The sequence below is a fragment of the Rhipicephalus sanguineus genome, chromosome 7 (assembly GCF_013339695.2).
Source record: "Rhipicephalus sanguineus isolate Rsan-2018 chromosome 7, BIME_Rsan_1.4, whole genome shotgun sequence".
NCBI lineage: Eukaryota > Metazoa > Arthropoda > Arachnida > Ixodida > Ixodidae > Rhipicephalus > Rhipicephalus sanguineus.
The window spans coordinates 147,932,004-147,956,270 of NC_051182.1; the positions used below are offsets into that span (position 1 = coordinate 147,932,004).

Genomic DNA, 24,267 nt, shown 5'->3' on the forward strand with positions numbered 1-24,267 from the left:
TTAGTGCCACCCTGCCATGGCATACCGAATGGCTGCTCTAGCTGTAGCACTAGGCAGCAGATGAGGTGCAGGTATTCGCAGTCTTCAAATGTGTTGTACATTGGTGGCTGTACGAGAAAGTGCAAGCATGGAGACAAATGCAGCATCTTTTGTTTCAATTGTACTTTGTTGTCGGCTGAAGCTTATATATCTGAATAAACTTTGCTTCTTTTTTTTCTTTTTGTGTATGTACTTCACCTTTCTTCGTGCATTGTGCACCACTGCCTTAAGGTGTAAAATCGTAGCTCTGGCACACACAGGTGTGTAGAATGACAAAGGCAGAAGCATTGGCCTATCTCTTATATTCCCTCAATCCATTTATTGCTGAAGTTCTGGAATTAAATTTACAGATATTCATTTTAAGAGTCTGACGAAAAATATGACGGAGGTAAAGTACTTAAAAATTGGAACGCAACAATTTAGAGCAAAGTAATGCTGACATTTTCGTTTTGGCTGTCTCATTCCGCATCTTGTTGGCGTCATTTCAACTCTGAACACTTACATCAGAGCCAACATTATCTTTGGCATCCAGATTCATAACGACCTGACACAGTTATCTTGAGCAGTTGTGCGTACCAGTCGTTATACTCGGTTATGATGCCGCGTTTCACTCAGCAAGTTTCATGTTAATATTATACATAGTGTACTATGTCACTTTGCTTCAAATTTAGTTGCAGATCTCTCATAAATAGAGCCAATCTCTGGGTTGCTGCCGTGTAGAAATGCACTTATTGGCTTCTGCAGTTGCAATTTTTTCACAATGTTACTAAATTTGTGAATCTAAGTAAAGCGGAAGTGCAGTGGAAGATGGAAGCAATGAAAAACATGTTAAACACAGGGTTGTCGCTAGAGCCAACGTTTCTACAAGTGGTCTTTTCTTCTGCAGAAGAAGACATGACTACTTGTTGAAATGTTGGCTCCAGCGACAACCCTGTGTTCAAGGATTTTTCATCGCTTCAATTTGTGAATGGAGCATTGTCACAAAATTTGTGGAATCTGGTGCACCAGTCAAGTTTTGGTCATTGAAAAGGATATCTTAAACATCTTTTAACCTTTTAATGGGATACATTTGTTGATGAAACGACCACAGGTGTGAGGTACAACATAGGATCACAGATTTCGGATTTGTAGCCTCAAGCTGTGCAAGATCACTGTGTAGCAAGTGGTTGTCGACTGCCTTGTCGATCATCATGTCGATCATAGCTCGACCCGCTCGTTGTCAAGTTCGATTACCCTCTCTTGTTTGCCATTGATGCCTTGAGCCAGCTTCTCGTTGGCTTCTTCGACGCTCATGCCAATGGGATTCATCTGAAATGTATGTAAAGGGTTAGCTTTTTCGCTTTAGTCACACTGCATGTGGTTGGCCCTGAGCATGCATATCAGTCCAACTTTGCAGATTTCACAAAAAAATTATTCGTTCACCCAAATTTGCTCTGCGCCTACACGAAATACAAGCCCAGGCCCTGTGCCATGCACTGGGAAAGCTCCCACGTCTCAATTGCCTCGTCAATTCTTACTGCAGTCAGCTCCCACCCGTCCTCCGTCCAATAGCGCTTACTCATTTTCATGACGTCAAGCACATCCTGAGTGTTTCAGATAGGTCACTTTCCCATACGGAGACACGTTTGTGTCGCTGGTTTTGTATCGGAAATTTGAACGTCCTAATAAATTTCGTCAGGAATTCGACATCGCTGTTCAGCCAAACGTAATGTTTTAGGTAGTAACGATGAACCTTTGACTATTAAAATGCGTAGTTTTTACACTAGCCGAGAAAAAGTACTTAAGGTTCGAGCGGAAACCAGCTAGCACGACTGTCTTTCACAGCCGAAGGGCAGGCGCCATGGTTCCTTGGGCGGAGCTTCCATTTTTTCTTAGGTTGTAACCGAGTTAATTTTTATTTTTAACTTGCCCTAAAAGTTAATTCGCAGAGTCTGAACGTATTAGTGGAATATTCCTTGCCCTTTTGTTTCCAGTAAATGGCTTTCACGGGTGAACTTTACGTGCCCATTCATTGCAACATCAGATTACTGCAACTCTAACATGGCAGCATTGCATTACCTTGACTCTCATATATATAATGTTAGTACAAGATGTACTTGTGAAAATGTTCGAAACACTCCTGCGCTCAGCCCTAGATGCGCTTACCCTAATGTCCGCGTCCCGCATTCCTGGTGGGCAGACCTTGATAGTCTCATCGCAGAATTCCGCCTGCAGCTTGAGGTTGTCCTTCACCTTGTACTTCTTGTAAAAGTTGTGCAGGCTGGACGTCAGCTCATCCCGGTAGTTATCTGCAGCGACCCCCCCCCCCCAAAAAAAAAAAAGTTAAATTTGCCAACTTTATCAACCTTTGGTGAGGTGGCCAGAACACCAATAATGATTAATAATTAACTACGTGTAGAGCCCAGATAAGTGGCTTTTTACCCAGCCCCAACACAGTCCCAAATCCTGTTTTATATTTCCTCAACTTTCTGAAGCAAACATTGGACACGTGGCAGTCTACATTGATGGTGTTCACAGAAGGCGTCGGGTGCGTACACATAATGCTTCGTAAAAAAAATGTCAAAGCAGGATTTGCATGGTTTTATAAAAATTAGTGCGCATGCTTGCATTGCTTTCTGCGCATACCATCGACACAAGCTGTCCTTGTTCAAGAATTCTTGTTTCAGAACATTGCTCCAGTGGTCATATATGTCCAACAGAACGTGCTCAAGGGAACACTGAACGGGTTATGTATGACCGTCTCCGTAGGCTGGACGTGCACTTTTCGTGTACGTACGCACGACTAGTAATATATCTCCCTTTTTTTTCTATCTCTGCACCTTTTATCCCTTCCAGCACAGAGTACAAACTGGGCGTGTGTCTATTTAACCTCCTTGCTTTGTCTCCTCTCTCTCTCAAATTGTGGAACTTGCCAAAGCAACGCCAACCTAGCAACCAGCGTCATGGGAAGTCATGACAACCGAAGAGCTTCCAACTCCTGACGCATTCTAACTGGAGCATGCCGCTTCCGTGATTGCTGCGATTGATGCTAATTCTTCAAGATAACCTTTTTCCATCCGTCTTATTCACTTCATACTCACCGAGGATAAAGTTGCAGGCCTTGAGCATCTTGGGAGGGCTGTGCCTGTAGACGACGAAGTTGTCCGCGTTGCACAGGTTCTTCAGCGCGCCTTCCACGAGTCGCTTACGGCCCTGGCTTGCCGACAGCTTGGGGTGCAGCTCTGCGCATGCGTGGATGAGCGCCGGAAATAATCGTCACCATAGAGATCGAACAGATCGGACCTTCTCCATATTGCCAATGAATTTCCTAACCAATTAAGCCTTTTTCCAGATAACTGCATTATTACAGCAATGGCCTTTTCTCGCCTTAATTTTCAATATTGTAGACGGACATTAAAGGAAAATACCAAGCTAATTTTTATCGGTAAAATACACTTCTGGGACGCTACAGAGACCAGCATTATTACTCGCAGGTCTGGTAGAAAACCGGAAGGACGTCGGCTTAGACAAGAGCTTCGCGGAGATGCCATGTTTCATTTTCTGCGCTAATTCTCCTTGACGTCACTGATTTAGAGAGTGTGTGTGTCAAACGGTTTTCTGCAGAAAAAAGCCATGGCTTTGCATTATGGGACAGTGATACGTGCATATGGCTGTTCATAATATGGAAGTGCCGGGAGCGTAGCGTTAAAGACAGTCTCGCAAGATCTGTGACAAATTTTGTAGATAAGCCTTTTATGTGGTTTCTTGTGATGGATGTCCAGTACCCTCTGGGGGACCTCAAGCTACTGTGACCTGTTGTATATACAAGCTGTCTTTGTCGCCTTGTCTGAATAGTTAGGAAATACAACCTGTTCTGAATAGCTAGGAAATACGATAAATGAATTCATTGAAAGCAACCCCGTCCGAAAGTGTACGTCGGCATTTCGCTCCATTTTGTTTGTTCGATAATAATTTATGACCAGAGAACAGCTGCCATAAAGGCCGACTGCGGTACTTGCCTTGCAGGATCGCAACGCATCCATCACACTGTAGACCTGCAAGAAAAAAAAAACGTAAAGTTATGTAAGATAAGATAAGGCGAGTAGATTTTGCGCGGAGGTTATAGCTCTGCGTGCTTTAATCGAGATAAATGTAGCATATGGATATTTATGAATTTCAGGAGAAAATCTTCATGATTCTGTTGAAAGCATTCCAACAGCTGCGCAGAGGTCCCTGTGAGTGTTCTAACTAGGAGGCTTACAAGGACTCAATATTTCAAGTGGAAAGATTCACTCCAATTCGATGAAGTGATCCGATTAGAACATTTTGTCTTAATGGATAGAAGCGACGACACAAGAAGTAACCAATTATTGACTCGTCCTTACTACAAAATTTGCACAAAACGCAGGTCGCCAGACCATCTCCGTGGATGTAAACGTGTAACCTTAGGCAGCATAATTTTTTGAAAAAGTACCTCCTTTTTTTGGGTGGTCATGAAATTTTTACGTACTGCTCAGGTTCTGAACCTAGCATGAGAGCTATATGACACCGGATGTACTACATTTATGTTGAGTTAACATTGCTCCCATGGATACTGGTAAGTCTAGCTATACCAGCTTGCCCACCTTGCCGTTTTGATTAACATTTTTCGTCGGCACTGTACTTACCCTGACCGGGTGGCTTTTCCGCGGCAGTCGCCGGTAACACGTGGTAAACTGCGATGAAACAGATTAGGAGTAGCCCGCACGCCGTAGATGAACGAATCCCTGGAGTAGTCATGGCGTGCGAGCACGTGCGTCTACACCCCAACGTGAGCTGCGAGTTCTGTGCTGCGGCGGTGTTTCGAAGGAAGTGAATGGGCGGACCCTTTGATTGTCTTCGTAGGGCGTGCGAAGCGTCACTGTTACTTATTACTATAATTGCGTGCAGCGGATGTTTTAGTTGCGGAAAGAAGGAGAGGCAGTGGAAATGCAGAGCTGTGCCGTTTAAGGATATAAACCCTCAACAATAAGGACTAGTAAAACCGTCATGACATCACCCTTGAAGATATATTTCTGATTTAGATTGGAGAACCTCCTTCTAGATTAGAAACGTGACGACAGTTAAGAAAGAAAGAGTCCAATTAGATATCTGACCGAAATGATTTGTAGTGTATTCCTGGGACTCGTTGACAGTACAAAGAACAAGACGTCGCCCCAGCTTCGTCTGTACTGCCTGCAACTTCACCGTCTGAAAATGGACGCCTTCTTTTATCGCCACTTATTGTTCTCGTCCTGGATAACATTGATAATGGGAGGTCTGCTAGCAGAGCGGTTTCTCGGGTATGAGTTCTGTAGGCGCTACGATTAGATATAGCCTTTGATACGCGACCTAATAATGTTGTGCGGCGGATATTGTAAGGGTCTTTTGCGATAGGTACAGGAGCCAAGAACGTTTTTCACACATTTGATTCCAAGATCCGGGCTGCGTTTTCACTAGCTAAGAGTAGACAGCTAAGAGTTGGTTTCATTCATTCATTCATTCATTCATTCATTCATTCATTCATTCATTCATTCATTCATTCATTCATTCATTCACTCATTTATTTACAGATACTCTCATCCCTTAAACAGAGCTATTAGAGGAGTGAAAAAGAAACAGATAACAATCATTCTGGAGACAAAGCATAAATATCTTGCGTTGGCAAACCTAACAGATAAAGGGACAAAATTAATAGCACCAGGAGACATATTAGCAGATAATAAAATTAAACGCGCGAGATCACATAGAAGCAAAGAAAGCTATATTAGTTACAAGTCAGAATATCGGCTATGTGTTTTAAGAATAAATTAGTGAGTGAGCAGGATGCGGCTGCTTCCGACAGAGAATTCCATTCTCTGATAGCTCTTGCGAAGAAGCTATACTTAAAACAATCGCTGCGAACCGCAGGCGCACGAATAAACATTGAATGGCGGTGTCTAGAAGTTTCACTGCGAGGAATATCAAAATAGTCTGCATACCATTTGTGAACGTGATGATTAATAAGTAAGCAAATATATTAAAGTATCTCGTATTCAGTCCTAGCCTGTAATGTGGGCAGTTCTGCTAGAACAACCTACATTGTGTGCTTGTTCGCGAGTATCATGTTACATAGCTGCATTTTCACTCGCCACGTCCGCGGAAAGGCGTACGAAGACAAAAATAATTTTGCGCGTTTTCGTAGAATGATTGACACTATTCGCATTCGAACGCTAAGCCTTCTTAAAGCAGGACTCGTGGAGTTGATTATTGTGGCATGTCCTGCAGCGGTCTCTATGCTTAGTCCGGGCAAGCATGAAAACGAATGCCCCATTTATCGCCATGCTCGCTTCGGGAAAGCGTGGAGATAAATTCGTCATTCGTTTCACATTTTACTTTGTTAGCATGTTTATCTGAATTAACCTTGTATTTTATTTTCCTTTTCCGTGCATCTACGTCAGCATCCTTGGGACGTTTCACACATTGGCGTAGCCAGGAGAGAGGAGGGAGGTGGGGTTAGGGGGTTCAAACCCCCCCCCCCCCCCCACCGAATTTTTTTAAAATTTTGTATGTGTATGTATACATGTACACATACAAACACACTCTCTTCACATTAACCAATAAAATTAAGATGCTAATTAGTCGCTCATTGAAACTTGTATCCCGGGAAATGTTCGTGTTGTGAGAAGAAAGCAACGTTCGTTTTCCGAGTCGTATGATGCAAACATTGATTGTTGCCGACATCAGGCGTAATTTGACAGTTTTGTGAAACAGATCGTGATGCGAGAGAAGCTCATCCTTTAAGAAATTGGTAATCTAGAGGGTCGTACAATACAGTCTGTATTCCTCTATTAGCGATGCACGCTCCATAAGAAATGTGGGACACTATAATGTGAGATGCTCAAGTGTCTCGCAGCAGTAAGGAAGCAAATCGACCACAGGGGTGTGCGGGTTTCTAACAAGGGGTGGAGGGTCAAGTTGCACAGCAGCGGCTCCCGCCCACCCGAGTGGTCAAGTCTGAAAGAACGAAAACTTCGCAATGAATACAAACATGAAAATGAAGCGATGACAACGTCCTTCTCACAACGGCATGTCTTCGGTCCCCGGCTTTCCAGGGTTTAAAGGAAGACTGTAAACACTTCTTAGAACGTAACATCGGAGGTCCTCAACCGCCATTTTCGTCAAAAACCTGCATGGCCATAACCCTGTCATTAAACGATGGCGGGAGAAGTCCGACTGAATGAAGATATGGGACTGACTAGGCGCCCCTCTTAGGTGATTACGGGGAGGCGATCGCCCCCCCCCCCCTTGCCTCGCCCCTGCCCTGCCCCGCCCCTAGCTTGCCCGTGCGCACGCCTATAAAAGTGACCACCCGAGTCTTGGGCAACACTCCGTAGTGGGCATCAGTCAAGTTCACGTTCAGAGGACAAGAGGAAGAAGAAGAGCGTGAGCAGGCTGACGTGTCAGAATGTCAACTCCAAGTAGGTTGAGCCAATTCGTTGGGGAACCAGTTAAAAGAGCTACAACTAACCAAGCTGAAATGCCGAAAGTAAGGCCGGCGAACCCAGCACGATCAGAGAAAGCACCCGGAGCATCTTACGAGAACTACGCAGTGCAGAGAGCGAGGCGGCGTCCGTTCCTGGTCCGGTTCTTACGCCGGGCGATTACTCGGAAAGCCGTCGTGAGCGCTGTTCCTCTGATCGTCATCGTCCAGGTGCTGTACGTGGCCAAGGGCGAAATGGGTGTCTTCAAAGTCAAGCACCGCACGAGCGTCATCCAAGATAGTCGAAGCTCCCGAGCTACGTTGCTAAACAACACGCAGCAGGAAAAGGAGTAAGCGTCGAAATGGCTCACTTATTCTGAAATAGCTGAATTCCTCACTGTTACTAGGTGCTTGTAAAGTGTTTCGAACACGAAAGTTGTTATGCCGGGCTCCATCAAAATATTACCGGCCTCATTTCCGTGACGGAAATGACGTCGGTAAGTTTTTGGTGGAGCCAGACAGTTTCGTCCCGAAATGACGTCTGTAAGCTTCCATCACGACGTCATTTCTGTGACGGAAATGACGTTGGTAAGCTTTTGGTCGCGCCAGGCACTTCCGTCGTGGAAATGACGTCGGTAAGCTTCCGTCATGACGTCATTTCTAGGACGGAAGTGACGTCGGTAATGACGTCAGGATGACAAAAAGCTAGTGCAATCTAGTACATGCATGAGAGGTCGTTTTAGGGGCGAAGCTCCTTAAGGCGGCACCCGTTCGTCCCTCGTAGTCGTAGTCGTAGTAGTCGTAGTGCGTAACCAGTCTTACGCTTTGACCTCCAAGGTGGTGCCGGTGGGAGATTTTTCCTGTGCGTTGTTGAACAATAAAAAATTCGCAGCGTTAGCTAAAAGCCGACTTCTTCTGTCTCTCATTCCCATTAGCAGCCATTGTTTACCTCCAAGGTAGTGCCTGGTGAGATTTCTCCTGTGCGTGATTAAACAATAAAAATTTTGTTCAAAACGCCGTTGATTGATGAAATAAACCAACGAAAGACGCCAGATGTTTTGTAAAAGCAAAACGAAAGAACGCCAGATGTTTCTAAAGCAACACGAAAAGACGCCAGCTGCTTAACGAAAGACGCCAGATGTTTTCTAAAGCAGTGGTTTTCTAAACAATGAAAATTCACAGCGTACATGTAAAATTAAAGTGAGCTGCAAGTCGTCATAACTCATCGAACCTTTAGTATAAACGCGCCCGATCTCACGTCGGTGATGATGTACTGGGCAGAATTCACGGAAGATTCACGGTTTACCGATGAACCTCCGCAGCTTCGCCCACTCATCATCATTCACTCCGTGGATATGCTGTGATTTTTTTTAAAGGGACACTAAAGAGAAAAAGGTTTTTCTCATATCAGTAAATTACTCTCTCAAAATAACAAAACGCCGCGTTTGCTGCGAGAGGACGCTTGGTAAGCGAGAAAACGCAAAATTTAAACGCGGGTGGCGACGCCACCTTGAAGTTCCCGCACCAGTTGCCGTGACGTCAGAGTTTTACGACGTCTACTAAGGCTTATGTAGTTGAATTTCGGTAAAATTTAAGTACGTTGTCATCTGGGGGAGCCAGATATTTGACATACCAAGTTTCAGGAAATTTCGGCCAAATCAAAAAAAGAAGTCACAGTTTCGCTGCAACGGCGAAGCAATGAATGCGATAGCAATAAATTGGAATGTAACGCGAAGAACGGAAAGCAGCTCGAAATTGCCAGCGCGTCGCTCGAGCCCAAAGGACGTACGAAAAGAACTCACACAGGACGAGCGCGAGCTATCATACGTCACAGCTCGACACTTGAAGCGCACTGCTCAAACATAAAGCAGGACGCACGAAACGAACGAACAGGTACACACAGGACGAGCGCGAACTAATTGTCACAGTTGTTACTTATTTTTGTTTGAACAGCGCGCTCCTTTCTCAAACGCGGCCGCTGCAGTGACCTTCGTACGCTCTGTGACTTCAGTGCGGACCTCGCGGGGAAAGCACAAGACATACAACCCCCCTCTCCACCACCCCCTTCTTTCCTCGAGATAAGCTCATGTAGGCGACCATGCCCTGTAGGGCGAAGAGCAACGGCGTTCGCAGGTGCGGGGCGACGATCTTTAAAGCGCGCCACACGCGCGCACATCGCGACATCTATGTGGCAACTAAGAAAGCATGCTGAAGTACATGGTGTATATAAATAGCTCGCCGTTAGCAGGCTGAAAGACGCTGCTGTCGTGGTTTAACGTCTAACGCGTCGGGCTGCAAAGCGAGAGGTCGCCCGTTCGATTCCGCGCGTCGGGAAGTCTTTCTGAATTATTTTTCTTTGTGGCTTTTCTATATATACACATACTTATACATACGGTGAATGACGGCGGCGGCGGCGAGCCGAGACTGTCCATATAATTGCTATCGCAATAAAAACACTTCGAAATAAGTCACGCCATCATCGGCCATCTCGGCGGGAAACTTAAAAATAAAACTTTTCACGTTAATTTTGTCGTCTGTTAATAAACCTACGGTGGTGAAATTAAAGACACTAGGTGTTTTAGAGTATAATTTATCAGTCTATATTAATTTATCGCTTTACTTTACTGTCCCTTTAAATCACTCCCGGTTTCCACTTCCCGTTGTATACAAGCTAAGGAACGCTTCTTAGACAAGTTTGGTCAGAAAGGATCGTCGTGGAAATTCCATCCAGTCACGGAAAGTGCGTGATATGCAGGCGCAGCAAGACACGTCACGTTGCGCTCATCCGCGTCGAACTCGCAATGAAAGATGTATGGAGACTGTATGGAGACTGCAAAAGTGCTCGCGTTTGAGTTGCTGCCAGTTTTTCACACTATACGCACTGCAAATTTTTTCATTCCCACTCCTGATCCTCCTGTGTAAACTTGCGTATAGCGCAGATAAAGACGAAGTGACAGAAAGGCAAGCGCTGACTTCCAAATGATATTGTATTTTGAAGAAACATGCATAATAACTGTGTACAGGAGATAAAGGACGCCCCCAAGCGAAAACACGATAGAACGTCAGTGTGCACCATAATCAAACAAAGCTAAACGTAACCATAATCCTAAGACGGACGATACCGCATGTGCGGTTTCAAGAACACCAGCTCTTTGTCGTGTACATAATTATTTATGCATGTTTCTTCAAAATAAACTGGCAGTTGGTAGTCAGCGCAAGTCCTTTTCGCTCTTTCTGTCATTTTGTCGTCTGCGCCGTACGCAAGTTTGCAGTGGAATACCAACTAGCCCGAACTCAAACCTTGCGTCCTGCAAAAATTTCTGTAAAGGCTCATGTTGGCAGAGAACACCAATCGAATATCAAATGCCCTACACAGCACAAGCTATTTATTAAGGCGAAATAATATGTTAGGGTTTAACGTCACAAGACCACGATACGACTATATTATTATATATACGAGGAATGCCATAGTGGAGCTAGGGATATTAAGGCGAGAGCCTTAGATGTCTCATCAAACTCGACAATTGACTATCGGCGTCCCGCGTCGGCGTCAACACAAATGATGCAAAACAATCATCGCGTGATGACGTCACCGTATGACGCAATCATGACGTCATAAATCGACCAACTTCGGGACGTGCGTCACATACACTGACGTCATACGATGACATCGCACGACACCGTAGCTTGGTTAAGTGGGCCGATCACGGAGGCAGTGCAAAACCAGGTGACGTGCAGAAATCTTGCAGTGCCTTAGATCCTAGAGGCAGTGCAAAAGTACGTTAAGTGCAGAAGGCTTTCGGAGGGGGGCTGGGGAGGATCAATGCGTACATCGATTGAAAAGAAAAAGAAGATGGCTTTCGCCTTCGAGTCGTCTTAGGCGAATGCATAAGAGACCCAGCGAGGTTTTATTGCAGAAATATGATATGGGCACCAATTCGCCTTCGATCCTTTCTGATCTCCAGGCAGTTGAACCTGACCTCGTTGCCAAATCCGGCGCCATCTGCGAGGAGACATCTGGTGACCATGCTCTGCACCGTAGGGTCACGGTTACCACTAGGGGTGCCGGTTTACCCAGCGGACGGTGTCTGCACTTGGATTGCCTATACTCACGCTCGTTACGATGGCAGCTCCGCAATCCTCGTACCAGCAACCGAAGGCGCAGGTACGCCCAGAAGGGGTAGCTCATGAAGGGGTAGCCCAGAAGGGGTAGCCCATGAAGGGGTAGCCCAGAAGATGTAGCCCAGAGGGGGTTACACTTTTGCGAAGACAGATGGAAGAAGAGTGTCTTATGGCATTTTCGACAAATCGCACCGTGGCGCCCAGGCGCTGCGATGATTGGCCGAAACCATAGGTCGGCAAACTCACGAGTCGACCCACTCAGACTCAGGTCAAGCCGTGAGTCTGAGTGAGTTCGAGTGAGTAACAATTTTGCTAAGTCCGAGTGAGTCCGGTTGAGAAAATGTTTGGTGAGCCTGAGTCCGAGTGAGTCCCGTTGAGAAAAATTTTGTTGAGTCTGAGTCCGAGCGAGCCCTAAGGGCAAAATATATTTCATGAATGAGTCTGAGTGAGCTCCACATTTTTTGCCGACCTATGGTCGAAACGACGCACAGGGTCGCCGCAGTGCGCACCGGTGCGAATTGCTGAAGTTGCCATTAGACGACGCCACAAGGGGGAGCAGGGGGACACAGATGTATATTTAGTGATGGCTAATATCGGCTAATGTAGGCTTATGTGGCCTGAAGGACGGTGATAGACACCTAGTGTCGGCTAACGTAGTCTATCCACTGTTATAACAGCTGAATTGTCTTCATTTAAAACTGTGCTCGCGCATTGCCTATACTTAAAATGACCTGAGTTGGTTCAGACTGACTTTACAGCGAAGTTCTCTTAGCCTTCCCATTGCCGTTGTCGTCGTGACGGCGGTAGCCAGTAGTAGCAGTAATATCTGAGGTTTTACGTCCCAAAACAGTAGTTGTAGTAGTAGTAGTAGTAGTAGTAGTAGTAGTAGTAGTAGTAGTAGTAGTAGTAGTAGTAGAAATGGTAGCAGTGGCAGGGGTCACGCGACCAGAGTGGGAGTGAATAAAGAAATATATAAAACAAAATAATGGTGATGATGATGATGCGAACTTTAAGCACAAAATAGCGTGAAATCAATTCGCTTTTTCATTAATTAAATGCCTACATTAATTTTAATGTACCAAGGCAAGACACCTGGGCGCGTAAGAGAACCATAACAGGGAGCGCACACTTTGCAGGATATCGGATGTGCCGGCCAAATCACACGAGGCAAGGCGTTTGCTGAAACACGATTGCCTAAGCCAGTAGATCACGTGATCGTGTTTGAAATCACGTGACACGAGGCGTTCGCTGAAACTCCATTGACTGAACCCACAGGTCACGTGATCTCGCTTTGGCCAATGTGGTGTAATCGCGTGCGTTTCAAATCTAACGGCGGATTTACGATACCACGTGATCTGACTGGCCAATCACATACACACGCGCGCTTACAGCTTCTCTGTCCGATGGTTTTCACTGCGTGGAACTGGGTAAATCTTTAACGTTGGAGCTGTTCTAGGGCTGGGCTTGACGACAGAGGTGTGTCCGCGTCGCACGTCACGTTCCGGTCCACAGATACACTCATAGATGTGGTAACTGCCTCGGACGAAGCGTAGCCGCACATTGGAATGGGGAAAGGGTGATTCGAGCGTGAATATCACCTAAAGTCACTAGAAAGTTTAGTGCAAGGGACCCCAAGCCGCTTGCGTACGCACGCTCCTGCGGTCCTTTATACTCCCTGTCGCACCCAAGGAGAATACAAAGGAACGCAAGTGCTTGCGTACGTAAGCTGCTTAGGGGTCCCGGCATTAAAACACTCTAGTGTAGCCGGGACGGATGTGACAGCCCCCACACGTCCTTTCCCGTGCATCTCTAATCTACAAATAACGTTATCACAGACACCCACACAAAAAAAGCCGGCAGATCCCCCGCATTGTGGGAATCGATGTAATGCGAAGCAGCCAGCAAAGAGCTGCATACATCGTCTTGTATGCCATTGAGGAAAATGCGTGTCATGGTTTTCATGTTAACTCCTATTATTTATGTTCGTCACACAGCAACGTCGCGCAATACCAACTTCGGGGTCGATCAAGCTAGAGAAACGGCCGCGAGCGCCCCATGAGCCTGGCACGCAAGTCATGCTCTACATGACATACGTGTCATGACTTTCATGTTAACTCGTGTTATTTATGTTCCTCACACGGTCACGTCGCAAGATACCAATTTTGGTGTATATCAAGCTAGCGTAACGGCCGCCAGCACCCCATGAGCGTGGCACGTAAGTCATGCTGTACATGACATGCGTGTCATGATTTTCGTGTTAACTCGTGTTTTTATGTTCGTCACACAGTCACGTCGCGCAAAACCAATTCCGGGGTAGATCAAGCTAGCGAAACGGCCGCCAGCGCGCCATGATCGTGGCACGTAAGTCATGCTGTACATGACATGCGTGTCATTATTTTCATGTTAACTCGTGTTATTATGTTCGTCACATAGGCACGTCGCGCAATACCAATTTCGTGGTAGATCAAGCTAGCGAAACGGCCGCCAGCGCCCCATGAGCGTGGCACGTAAGTCATGCTGTACGTGACATGCGTGTCATGATTTAACTCGTGTTTTTATGTTCGCCACACAGTCACGTCGCGCAATACCAATTTCGGGGTAGAGCAAGCTAGCGAAATGGCGGCCAGCGCTCCATGAGCGTGGCACGTAAGTCATGCTGTACATGACATGCGTGTCATGATTTTCATGTTAACTTGTGTTATTTGTGTTCGTTACACAGTCACGTCACGCAATACCAATTTCGGGGTAGATCAAGCTAGCGAAACCGCCGCCAGCGCCCCATTAGCGTGGCACGTAAGTCATGCTGTACATGACATGCGTGTCATGATTTTCCTGTTAACTCGTGTTAGTTATGTTCGTTACACAGTCACGTCACAAGATACCAATTTTGGTGTATATAAATCTAGCGAAACCACCGCCAGCGCCCCATGAGCGTGGCACGGAAGTCATGCTGTACATGACATGCGTGTCATGATTTTCATGTTAACTCGAGTTTTTATGTTCGTCACACAGTCACGTCGCGCAATACCAATTTCGGGGTAGATCAAGCTAGTGAAACTGCCACCAGCGCTCCATGAGCGTGGCACGTAAGTCATGCTGTACATGACATGCGTGTCATGATTTTCTGGTTAACTCGTGTTATTTATGTTCATTACACAGTCACGTCACACGATACCAATTTCGGGGTAGATCAAGCTAGCGAAACTGCCGCCAGCGCCCCATGAGCGTGCCACGTAAGTCATGCTGTACATGACATGCGTGTCATGATTTTCACGTTATCTCGTGTTATTTATGTTCGTTACACGGTCACGTCGCAAGATACCAATTTTGGTGTATATAAAGCTAGCGAAACGGCCGCCAGCGCACCATGAGCGTGGCACATAAGTCATGCTGTGCATGACATGCGTGTCATGATTTTCATGTTAACTCGTGTTATTTATGTTCGTCACACAGTCACGTCGCAAGATACCAATTTCGGTGTATATCAAACTAGCGAAACGGCCGCCAGCGCACCATGAGCGTAGCATGTAAATCATGCTGTACATGACATGCGTGTCATGATTTTCATGTTATGACTTGTCATTTATGTTCGTCATACAGTCATGTTACGCCATACCAATTTTGGTGCACATTCGATGAACCAAGCGACCGGGAGAGCACAAAGTCGTAGGCGGCTAGATAGATAGATAGATAGATAGATAGATAGATAGATAGATAGATAGATAGATAGATAGATAGATAGATAGATAGATAGATAGATAGATAGATAGATAGATAGATAGATACGCTCAAAGTCGCAGAAGTTCGCTAAGAAATGCTTCGCATTTAAAAACTTGGAGGACGCTTGAGCTTCGCTTTCAAGAGTAGAACGCGATAGCGTTATCGGACCGCGTTCGTATCGCCTTCCCAATCGCTAGCCTGGATCCGCTTCACGGTGGAGATCTAAACTGTGCCGCAAGGAAAGCCAAAGTGCGGACGCCCTTCGGATACAATATCCATGCATGCGGCGCGACGAAACGCTGCCACATGGCGGGACGATGCCGTTTAGAAGCGCGGCCACTGGCCCTTTGCGCCATCTCACGGGTGTTGTTTCAAGCCGCTGAAGAACCTCCGAGATGTGCGTACCATCAACGTTAAATGGTGTATATGAATAGCTCGCCGTTATATGCTAGATGATGTATGGTTGGCGGCCGAGCGGCTGAACGCATTGCGCCACGCAGCGAGGGGTCACAGGGTTGAATCCTTGGTCCAACTCAAACAGAAGATTTTTTATTTCCTTATTTGCAGCTACCTCGAGTTGCCGCTCACGGACAGCGCTGATTTTTCGCCCACAACTAAAGACACCACCGCCGACACCAACACCAGAATTTCTGCGAAAAGAGCTATTTAACGCTATCGTGTTAAAATATCAGAACAAGACAACGCAGAAGATCACAAGGCAAACGCAGGATAACCGCAGCTACTCTGTTTCTGCAGACTCCACACTGAGTATAACCGTGGTAATTTTTTGTTCCATATCACCGCACAGGAAGCCACCGCGCCTGGTTCTACTTCCGGCACAACGTGGGCGTGTACAACCGTACTCGCTTGCTTCCTTCCCTGGAGTGGGCGCACTTTCGGAAGACGCCGGGCGAGGATCTGAACGGATCCCAGGCGCGTTCACTGAATCGGACGCTTGTCAACACTGGCATGACGGGTTTGTCGATGCTGAACGTGCTCGCTGACGTCAAAGACCTGCGGTCGCTGAGTCGCGCGTTGGCCACCATGGCGCGCACGAACCAAGGCATGTTCCTCGCTCTCGGCCTCCGCCTGATGGGACTCCTGGACAGCACAGCTACCAGCATCGTGCCCTGTAAGTTAATCTTATAATGTTCAGCTAATCTTCGACTTGGCTTGTTATTTGTACGACCAAGGAGGTGTTAAAAGGTTTTTAGAAAAAGCTGGAGTGGAAGCTCTCGCGTGGCCTTGCCTGAAGCCAGCGCTTGCCCAAACTTTATTTCAGAAACAAGCTCTCTTCAGGTGGCTTCAGGTGACACACACACACATAGAGACAGTTGTTTCTCTGTGTTAATGTAAGCGCTAGGTTAATTTCAGAATAAGAGATCGTTGTTCCCGGCGAAAGTAACATATCGAGATGAGTGTCGATGACTTATCTCCAATAAAATTTGCCAGGACTTAGGCGTACCTTGAAGAAACCACCAACACAAAGACGCACATTTAGCAGTATCTGTCCTGAAAAATTCCTCATATTCAACTTGTATGGCGTGGGTAGTAAACGCTCCCCTTTTCTTCGCTTGGCGCTAAAGTTCTATCCTGCCCTGCTAAGATGGCAGCCGCGCACGCCATCTTAGGGTGGGTAGGGCTTCATTCTTGTGGCAAAATTTTCACTCGAGCAATCCTTTTTAAACCTCCTTGGGTATGACATTCTAGTGTAGTTGCGCTGAGCGAAAGGCTCGAAGGACTAAGGACAAAAAGAGCGGGAAAATACTATACTTGGCAGACCGGACGTTGCATAAAAAGCTCACAGCGTCCCTTATGCAATCGCCTGATACGACTCGAAGGCGAAAGCCATCTTGTTCTTCTTTTTCTTTTCAGTCGATATACGTACTGATCCTGTATTTTGCTTCTCAGTCAACCCGCAACCTTCCGCTGAAGCTTCTGTCTCGTTTGCAATTCTTTTGTTGCAATGACTGGAACGAGAGTTGCTAAGTGGGCTTGCTGGTAGAACATTAGAATCAATTGGTTGCAGCGCGCAAGGACAAAAGAATCGCTGCGCGTGCGCCTTCTTAATTCGTGCCTTCTTTTGTCCTTGTGTCGAATTCGCGCTGCAACCATTTGATTATAATATTTGGAGCTTCCGTACATTTTGCGCAGCCGACGTCCTGGACGCCCTGCTGACACCGCTGAGTCTCTTCGTGCTTGAGACGCACCTCCCCGTTCCCGAAGAGACGTGCGTCACCGCTCCCTTGATGCCCCTGTTTCCGTACGGCAGCCAGCCACGACCGACGCTCACGTTCCGCGGAGTCAAGGCGTTCTTCTCTCAGCCTGCCGTCAGGCTTATACATCCGAACGCCACGGTGAGCTTGAGGGGTCACTTTGTGCGCACCCGAAATATCTCCAGACACTGTGGAGAATATGAGTGGACGCGGCTTGGTGTGGATTCATCGGTATGCGAAAGGTCTGAAGAGGAGCGTTACACTGGGCAGAAACCTGTGTACACCAATATAGACAAGAGGGGAGTACACGGGGACAGACGCTAGGTCTCAAAGGGTGAGATGGATGAAAAAAAAAAAAAAAAAACAGCGCGAAAACTGAACAGAGGGGAAGAAGCACGCGGCACAAGCGCTGACTAACAACTGTGTGCAGCAGGGGCGTGAAGATCAATGTGCTGAGACAAGGCGCTGCTTATCGACGACTTGATATTGATTTCATGCTACCCAAGGCTCACACACACGCACACACACACACACACACACACACACACACACACACACACACACACACACACACACACACACACACACACACACACACACACACACACAAACACGCACGCGCACGCACACGCACGCACACGCACACTTGTCAGTTTCGAGAAAAGACCGGCGGAGCCATTTCCCCTGTCTTTGACAGCCATCAAAATGTGTTGCTTCCAAAATGAGGACTGAGGCTAGGAAGCCTTGCAACCGTCTCAATTCAGACAAATTGGTGAAAAGTATTGAGTAAAGTAAGTGTGATTTTCTAGAAGTGTTTTTCGCTGCAAAAACACACAAAGTTGATGTCTCGCTTGTGTGTGTGTGTGTGTGTGTGTGTGTGTGTGTGTGTGTGTGTGTGTGTGTGTGTGTGTGTGTGTGTGTGTGTGTGTGTGTGTGTGTGTGTGTGTGTGTGTGTGTGTGTGTGTGTGTGTGTGTGTGCGTGTGTGTGTGTGCGCGCGCGTGTGTGTGTGTGTGTGTGTGTGTGCGTGTGTGTGTGTGCGCGCGCGTGTGTGTGTGTGTGTGTGTGTGTGTGTGTGTGTGTGTGTGTGTGTGTGTGTGTGTGTGTGTGTGTGTGTGTGTGTGTGTGTGTGTGCGCGCGCGCGTGCCTTTCACGCGCGTAGCACTTTAGGGGCCTGCCTCCATCGCATCGCATGATCACGCAGTGGTCAACACAGGCCTAAATCAAGGCTACCAATACTCCAAAGCAGTGCAGAATGAACTCGCGAGGCCTAAAACAACATAAATCACACCAATAACCAAGAATTAGCTGCAATACGTTGCCTAATATCGCGCGAAATACTTCTCAAACACGCGGCTGATACCCGCGCCGCTCAAGAGAGGACGCTACCGCCTCGTCAAGCGCGCGATTGACGAGGCGGTGGCAAGCGCCAATGGAATCGCTGGGTTGTCCGTGCTACGCACTTCATCAGGTCTCTCGCTAGTGGAGCCGGATTAAGCGCAGGGTTTAGAAATACATCACGACCTACACAATATTGACACTTTTTTTTTTGTCCATGTTTTTCGTGCGCTTTTAGTTCCCTTCAATGTGAATTACCAACGTGCCCAAATGGCCGCATTTGCGCTAGGGTGAAAAGCGCATGCGCTGTGGAATAGTCAAGAAAAAAAGAAGCTGGATTCCTTCCTCGCTTGCAGGGTCGCTGCGTGTCGTTTCTGTCTGGGGCCGTGCAGTTCCACGTAGTAGGCGGTAACGCTGCTTCCACCGACAACGCCTCGAACACCATCGTGCCGACAAAGACGCGGGGACCTTCTCAACCCCGGCACTTGCACAGGCCTGGCGAGCCGTGCCACTCGTGGTCCCTGGTACCGGTGCAGTACGTCTGTGGTCAAACGCACGTGACGCACATAACCGACGCTGTAGCTTGGTACGCCAGCTCGGAAGGCAAGTTTATCGCCTACGACACATGGGAAACCTTCTTTCGGAAGTAAGCACTTTCTTTGTGGCTGTGGAAATGACGGAACTCGCGTGTTTAACCTGTTCGCTACCTGCGTCGATCGTGGACGACTTGTTAAAGGGGCCTTGCAACACCTTTCCAAGTAACCATCGAAAAGCTTCATGAAAGGAGCTTTTGCCTCACGAATCAACCGCCGCAAAAATTTTTAGAATCTGTCTGATACGAGCAGAGTTAGAGATTTGTTGCACGCTATAACTGCTTTCTCTATTGTCTCTTCCCGACAAGCGCGCTGGAAGCTAAGCAGGGAGGGATGGCACGGGGTAAAGAATTTGCGTCTTTCTTTCACTGTGATCGCCCGCGCGCGGGCACATATGGCGGCATCCCACGGCGGCCACGGTTACTATGCACCCTCAGTATGCTCAATTTAGCCAATGGCCGTGGATTTAGGGTCTATGGAGCAGTCATTTGGGTTTATGGCATACAGTGAAACCTCGGTGATACGAATCTCACAGGACCACCAAAAATATTCGTGTCATCCGAAATTCGTATCACCAGAAAGCACGGAAAATTAGCATGCGACAAAAGAAAGCGGCGTACATTTTCATTTATTGCTTTTCAGGGCAGCAGCAACGTCAGGAAGAACCCTGAATGATTGTCAGTTAAGATTTAGATGTCAGCAATCGTACCTGCACTCGTAAATGTACGGCCCGTACGCGCGTATTTAATTAATGAACCAGGTGCGTTGTGACCCGCGACAGCAGTAGCCCCTTCCGAATTTTAGTATGCTTTTTGCATGACACCGGAGTACTGCAGCGAAAGTAACAAAAGAAGCGCTTTGACGCCATGGATCAAGGCCACAAAATTACACAACCACGGTCCTGTGTTATGATTCTGTTATTGTGGAGGTGTTGGGGATGTTTTTTGGGAGACTTACGGCCGTGCCCGCACAAGTGCGACCTCAACGGTCGCGCATGTTGACGTTGTGAACCATGACTCCTTCGCCAAGACCGTCCTCGCCTTCTTTCGGTCCTCGTCCACCTTTCATAGGATGTCTGATGCACGAGGCAGGCACGTGTAAACACAGTACAATGACAGCAGCCCACGTCGACGTGTTAGGAAAAAAAATGCATGTCGCTAATGTCTTCTGTAATCTAAACGCGAAGGCACATAAGAGCCTCAAAGATTCACGCACACAATCAATCTCGGAGGCCGTGACGCGTCTCTGAAGGTTTATTCTGACCGTAAGAAAAGTGTTTTTCTTACACCGTGATTCTGACGATTTGGCGGTGCAGCGCGCATGCCCACGCTTGCGTTCCCGCGCTCGCACGTGCTTGGCGCGTCTTCCGCGACAGCGCGGACAGCACCTCTTTGTACCTGGGCGGTAGCGTACGTTCGTATCAAACGTTGCTGGGTGAAAATCGGTTCGCAACAACCGTACTCCATTACACTGCAGGCCAACGGGCCTTAGCCGGGACGAACGAAAAATTCGTATCACCCCGAAATTCGTATGAGCTGTGATCGTATCACCGAGGTTTAATGTAATTTGTCGAGAGAAGAGCGGGCGATATCTAGCTGATTTTGATAATTAATTGTAAATTCCAGGCCGCCTGCTGCGATAATGTTTGGCTCGCGTGCTCTCAGGAGCCTCGACTACCCATCGGCAGCATTTCTGAAAATGCTGAAAGAGGGTTGCAGGGCACCTTTAAGCAAATTACACAACAGCACAATGCTCAGAGACACTGAAAACTCGTTTATTTGTCGCCCAGAGTTTCCTTAAAAAATTACACCATGTGAAGGCCAAAAGTATTCTTAGTCAACGCGCAATATTTTACCGTGAAATAGGGAACAGTGGTTCAGATATGTGGCGCTTTTTGTTTGTTTGTTTTTTCTAAAAGAGCCAAGTCTACTTGAAGGGAAACTGAGCAAAATGCAGTTTTTTTTTTTTTGCTACTGAAAATGTGGTCGGGCCTGCTCTAACAATATTTTGCCAGTGTGCTTCTGTCACCAAAATACCTCAAACCTATATGTGGCTAGAATCTATATAGCCCACTATTTCAGGAGTAAAATTTTGATTTGGCTCTTATAGATTGCAACAATTCATTTGAGCTCAAATTGGCTACTCAAAAGTCTAAATGCCAGCGAGTGAACGATACAGCAGTGTTTTTGCGACAAAATGAACTCCATCCTCGTGCTCTCGACGGTGTCGTCCTTTGTTGCATGGGCGTATTGGCGATGACTAGACATGTAGATCGAGTGGCCCTTCCAGGCAACAGGCGCGCCATTCTGGACTGTCGGCAGTGTTTTCTCGTTCTTGACATCCATTAAAGACCTTCAAAAATGCTTCATATATATCAAAACGGTTGTTGAGGAAGGAAAAAAAAGGGGGGTCCAGGGAGCGGGTGGGTGGGGCCCCTATTCCAGGGCTCCACTGGCTTGAGCGGCGCACCGCGTCTGGTCGAGGAGTGCTAGTTGCACCTCCCGATCCTCGCTGGCTCTTCTCCTTCGTAGCTTCTTAGCTGGCTTTATTCCACGCCGTTTCGGAGTATTTCTTCTTCAAGAAATCGATCGGTGCGCAATATTTACATTTCGGCTGAGTCCCATTTCAAGTATGCCGTCTTGGAATGAAAGAAGGTTATGATTCGGTATCACAAAACTCGAAAAGAAACACTAAGACGCAGAAAGAAGTAGGAAAGTCGGCCTCTTACAATTCATATTCGAGTTTTGCCCTACAACATCGTGTTATTCAGTATGTACCAACTCGCCCAAGAAAAAAAGTAATTGTGGAACAAAGGCACGATGGCAAAGCAATTAGGACACAAATGAAACAAATTGGATGCGGCCATATTGGTTTATCTGGTCACGATTGTTGACGCAGTGCTGGTTTAATAAATCTGGCCCAGTTTGACTCAAACAGGTGCAGAATATGGCTCATTTTTTATTCGAAAAATCTTTTTTTTTTTTTTAGTTCGCATTACAATCAGAAATCGCCCCATTTTGATCGCAAGTGTTTCCAAAGTTAAGATGCTTATAGTCGCGTACAACTTAAGTCTGGAGAGGCCCCGCCCTTACGACAGAAGCAGGGCAGCCGATGGCCTCCGCGACTAAAGGGCGAGACAGACGGCACGATTTTCCATGCGATGCGACGTCCGACACGGCGGTGGGGTAACCGGAATGGTGACCTTTCATGGCATCCCTCAGCCGCCATTCCCTCTCCCCCACCGCCGCGTCGGCCGGCACATCGCATGGAAAATCGTACCGTATAGTCGCGCTCATGCACTCGGCGAAGGCGGAGTCACGAGCCGTCCAGTTCATGATGTCAGCCTGGAGTGCGCGCCCATTGGTGCAGGCTTGTGTGCATACGCCTCTGAGGAGAAAATGCCGCTGGCTGCTAAAGTTCTATTCCACTATATAGGTGTGTTTCACGTTCCCATGAAATTTAGCCCAGTTTCAGCCTCCTGACTTGGCTTTTTTTTTTTTTTAAGTGCCACATATAATGCAGACGTCCAATGTAATGTTCAGATGCAAAACAAAGATGACCCATGTCCACGAATGTGGACTCGGGTAGTGAAGAGGTTTAAAGAAGCTCTAAAAATGACGCGTTATTTTTGCCCGTTTTGAGCAGGGCGCGACACGTTTTGATGGACCACCTCGAATCCGAGATACCGACGTGCCTGGCATTGTACTCGGTCGACCTGACGCCTCCCCGCTGGACCTGCGCGCCCTATTTGCACAGCAGCAGGGGGCTGCTCTATGTGGCCACAGCCCGTATATTGCCGACTATCCGGGCTCCTCAAGTTCCCAACGTCTTCCAGGACTGAAGAATTCGACGAAGTTGATTTTAGTCTAGTTCTTGAGGCCCAGGACTAATTTTGTTGTTATCTATTATTCCATTGAATGGTATGTAGTATGTGCAATCGGAGAACAAGTTTATTGAGCATGTCTTACCTTATCACAATTCATGCCAACGTGTTTTCTGTACAGGCGCTGAGAAAGATAGCATACGTACGTATTCTACTGCAAACATTTCAGTTTTTGGTGGCGCTCTGTTCCGTGCCCTTTCTCGTGATTGTGTTCTATTGCGCGATAACCCTTTCAGACGCTATGTACACAGTCGTATGTACCACTTGTTTTCGTTACTTGCATAGACTATATGGCCTAAGAAAGAGCAAGATACATTGAGCTCTGGATGAAATGAGCCTCCTGCATAGTAAATGTGCCTTCATTTAACTTCATTTTGCAGTGCACTAGCTGTTGCATATGGTCACTTTGCTGAAGGCACTCCCGTGTTCGACGAGTCGTTTGACGTACCGCTTCCCGCAAGCCACGTCAAAAGTATAATTTTTCTTTGCTCGAAATGGACGTAACCGAAAACGAATTTTGCACTATAATACTAGCCTGAGATTTAATTCTGGTAATGCAAATACAGAGCATGAATGACTTAAGAATAAATAGATATTTATTTACAATTTATGTAGACGTAATTACCACAATACGCATAAATTAGCGTATTATGACATTATTTTTTCTGCAATGGAATATCGAATGCCTTGAAATAAAGTTGTATCGATTTGACGCATTTGCAGACAGTTCTTCATGGGTGGCGTCTGAAATGGTTAAAGCAAATACTGCAACTCGCACAACAAAAAGTGCTCTTTTTGCTCCGTCTCTTTGCTGCCGTGAATCCTTGCAATAGAGCCAGCGGGCTCGGCAAGCTGTCGGAAGAGTTTTTATTTGCTGTTCCTCTGTCTGTTTCTGAAAT

The 24,267-nt window shown here is 46.9% G+C and overlaps 2 protein-coding genes across 2 annotated transcripts; one reads left to right on the forward strand and one right to left on the reverse strand.

The window, feature by feature from the left end:
• Positions 1 to 1,093: 1,093 nt before the first annotated feature.
• Positions 1,094 to 4,905, reverse strand: LOC119400217 (uncharacterized). The gene is made up of 5 exons (XM_037667219.2): positions 4,686 to 4,905; positions 4,038 to 4,073; positions 3,120 to 3,260; positions 2,185 to 2,327; positions 1,094 to 1,347 (listed from the first exon to the last, which is right to left on the reverse strand). Exons 1-5 carry the CDS (start codon positions 4,795 to 4,797, stop codon positions 1,237 to 1,239), a joined length of 543 nt encoding a protein of 180 aa, XP_037523147.1. The 5' UTR covers positions 4,798 to 4,905; the 3' UTR covers positions 1,094 to 1,236.
• A 2,650-nt stretch (positions 4,906 to 7,555) lies between these two features.
• Positions 7,556 to 23,513, forward strand: LOC119399131 (uncharacterized). The gene is made up of 6 exons (XM_037665946.2): positions 7,556 to 7,848; positions 11,464 to 11,663; positions 16,149 to 16,472; positions 17,495 to 17,697; positions 19,249 to 19,538; positions 23,131 to 23,513. The coding sequence occupies exons 1-6, from the start codon at positions 7,556 to 7,558 to the stop codon at positions 23,324 to 23,326; spliced, it is 1,506 nt and encodes a 501-aa protein (XP_037521874.1). The 3' UTR covers positions 23,327 to 23,513.
• Positions 23,514 to 24,267: the final 754 nt, after the last annotated feature.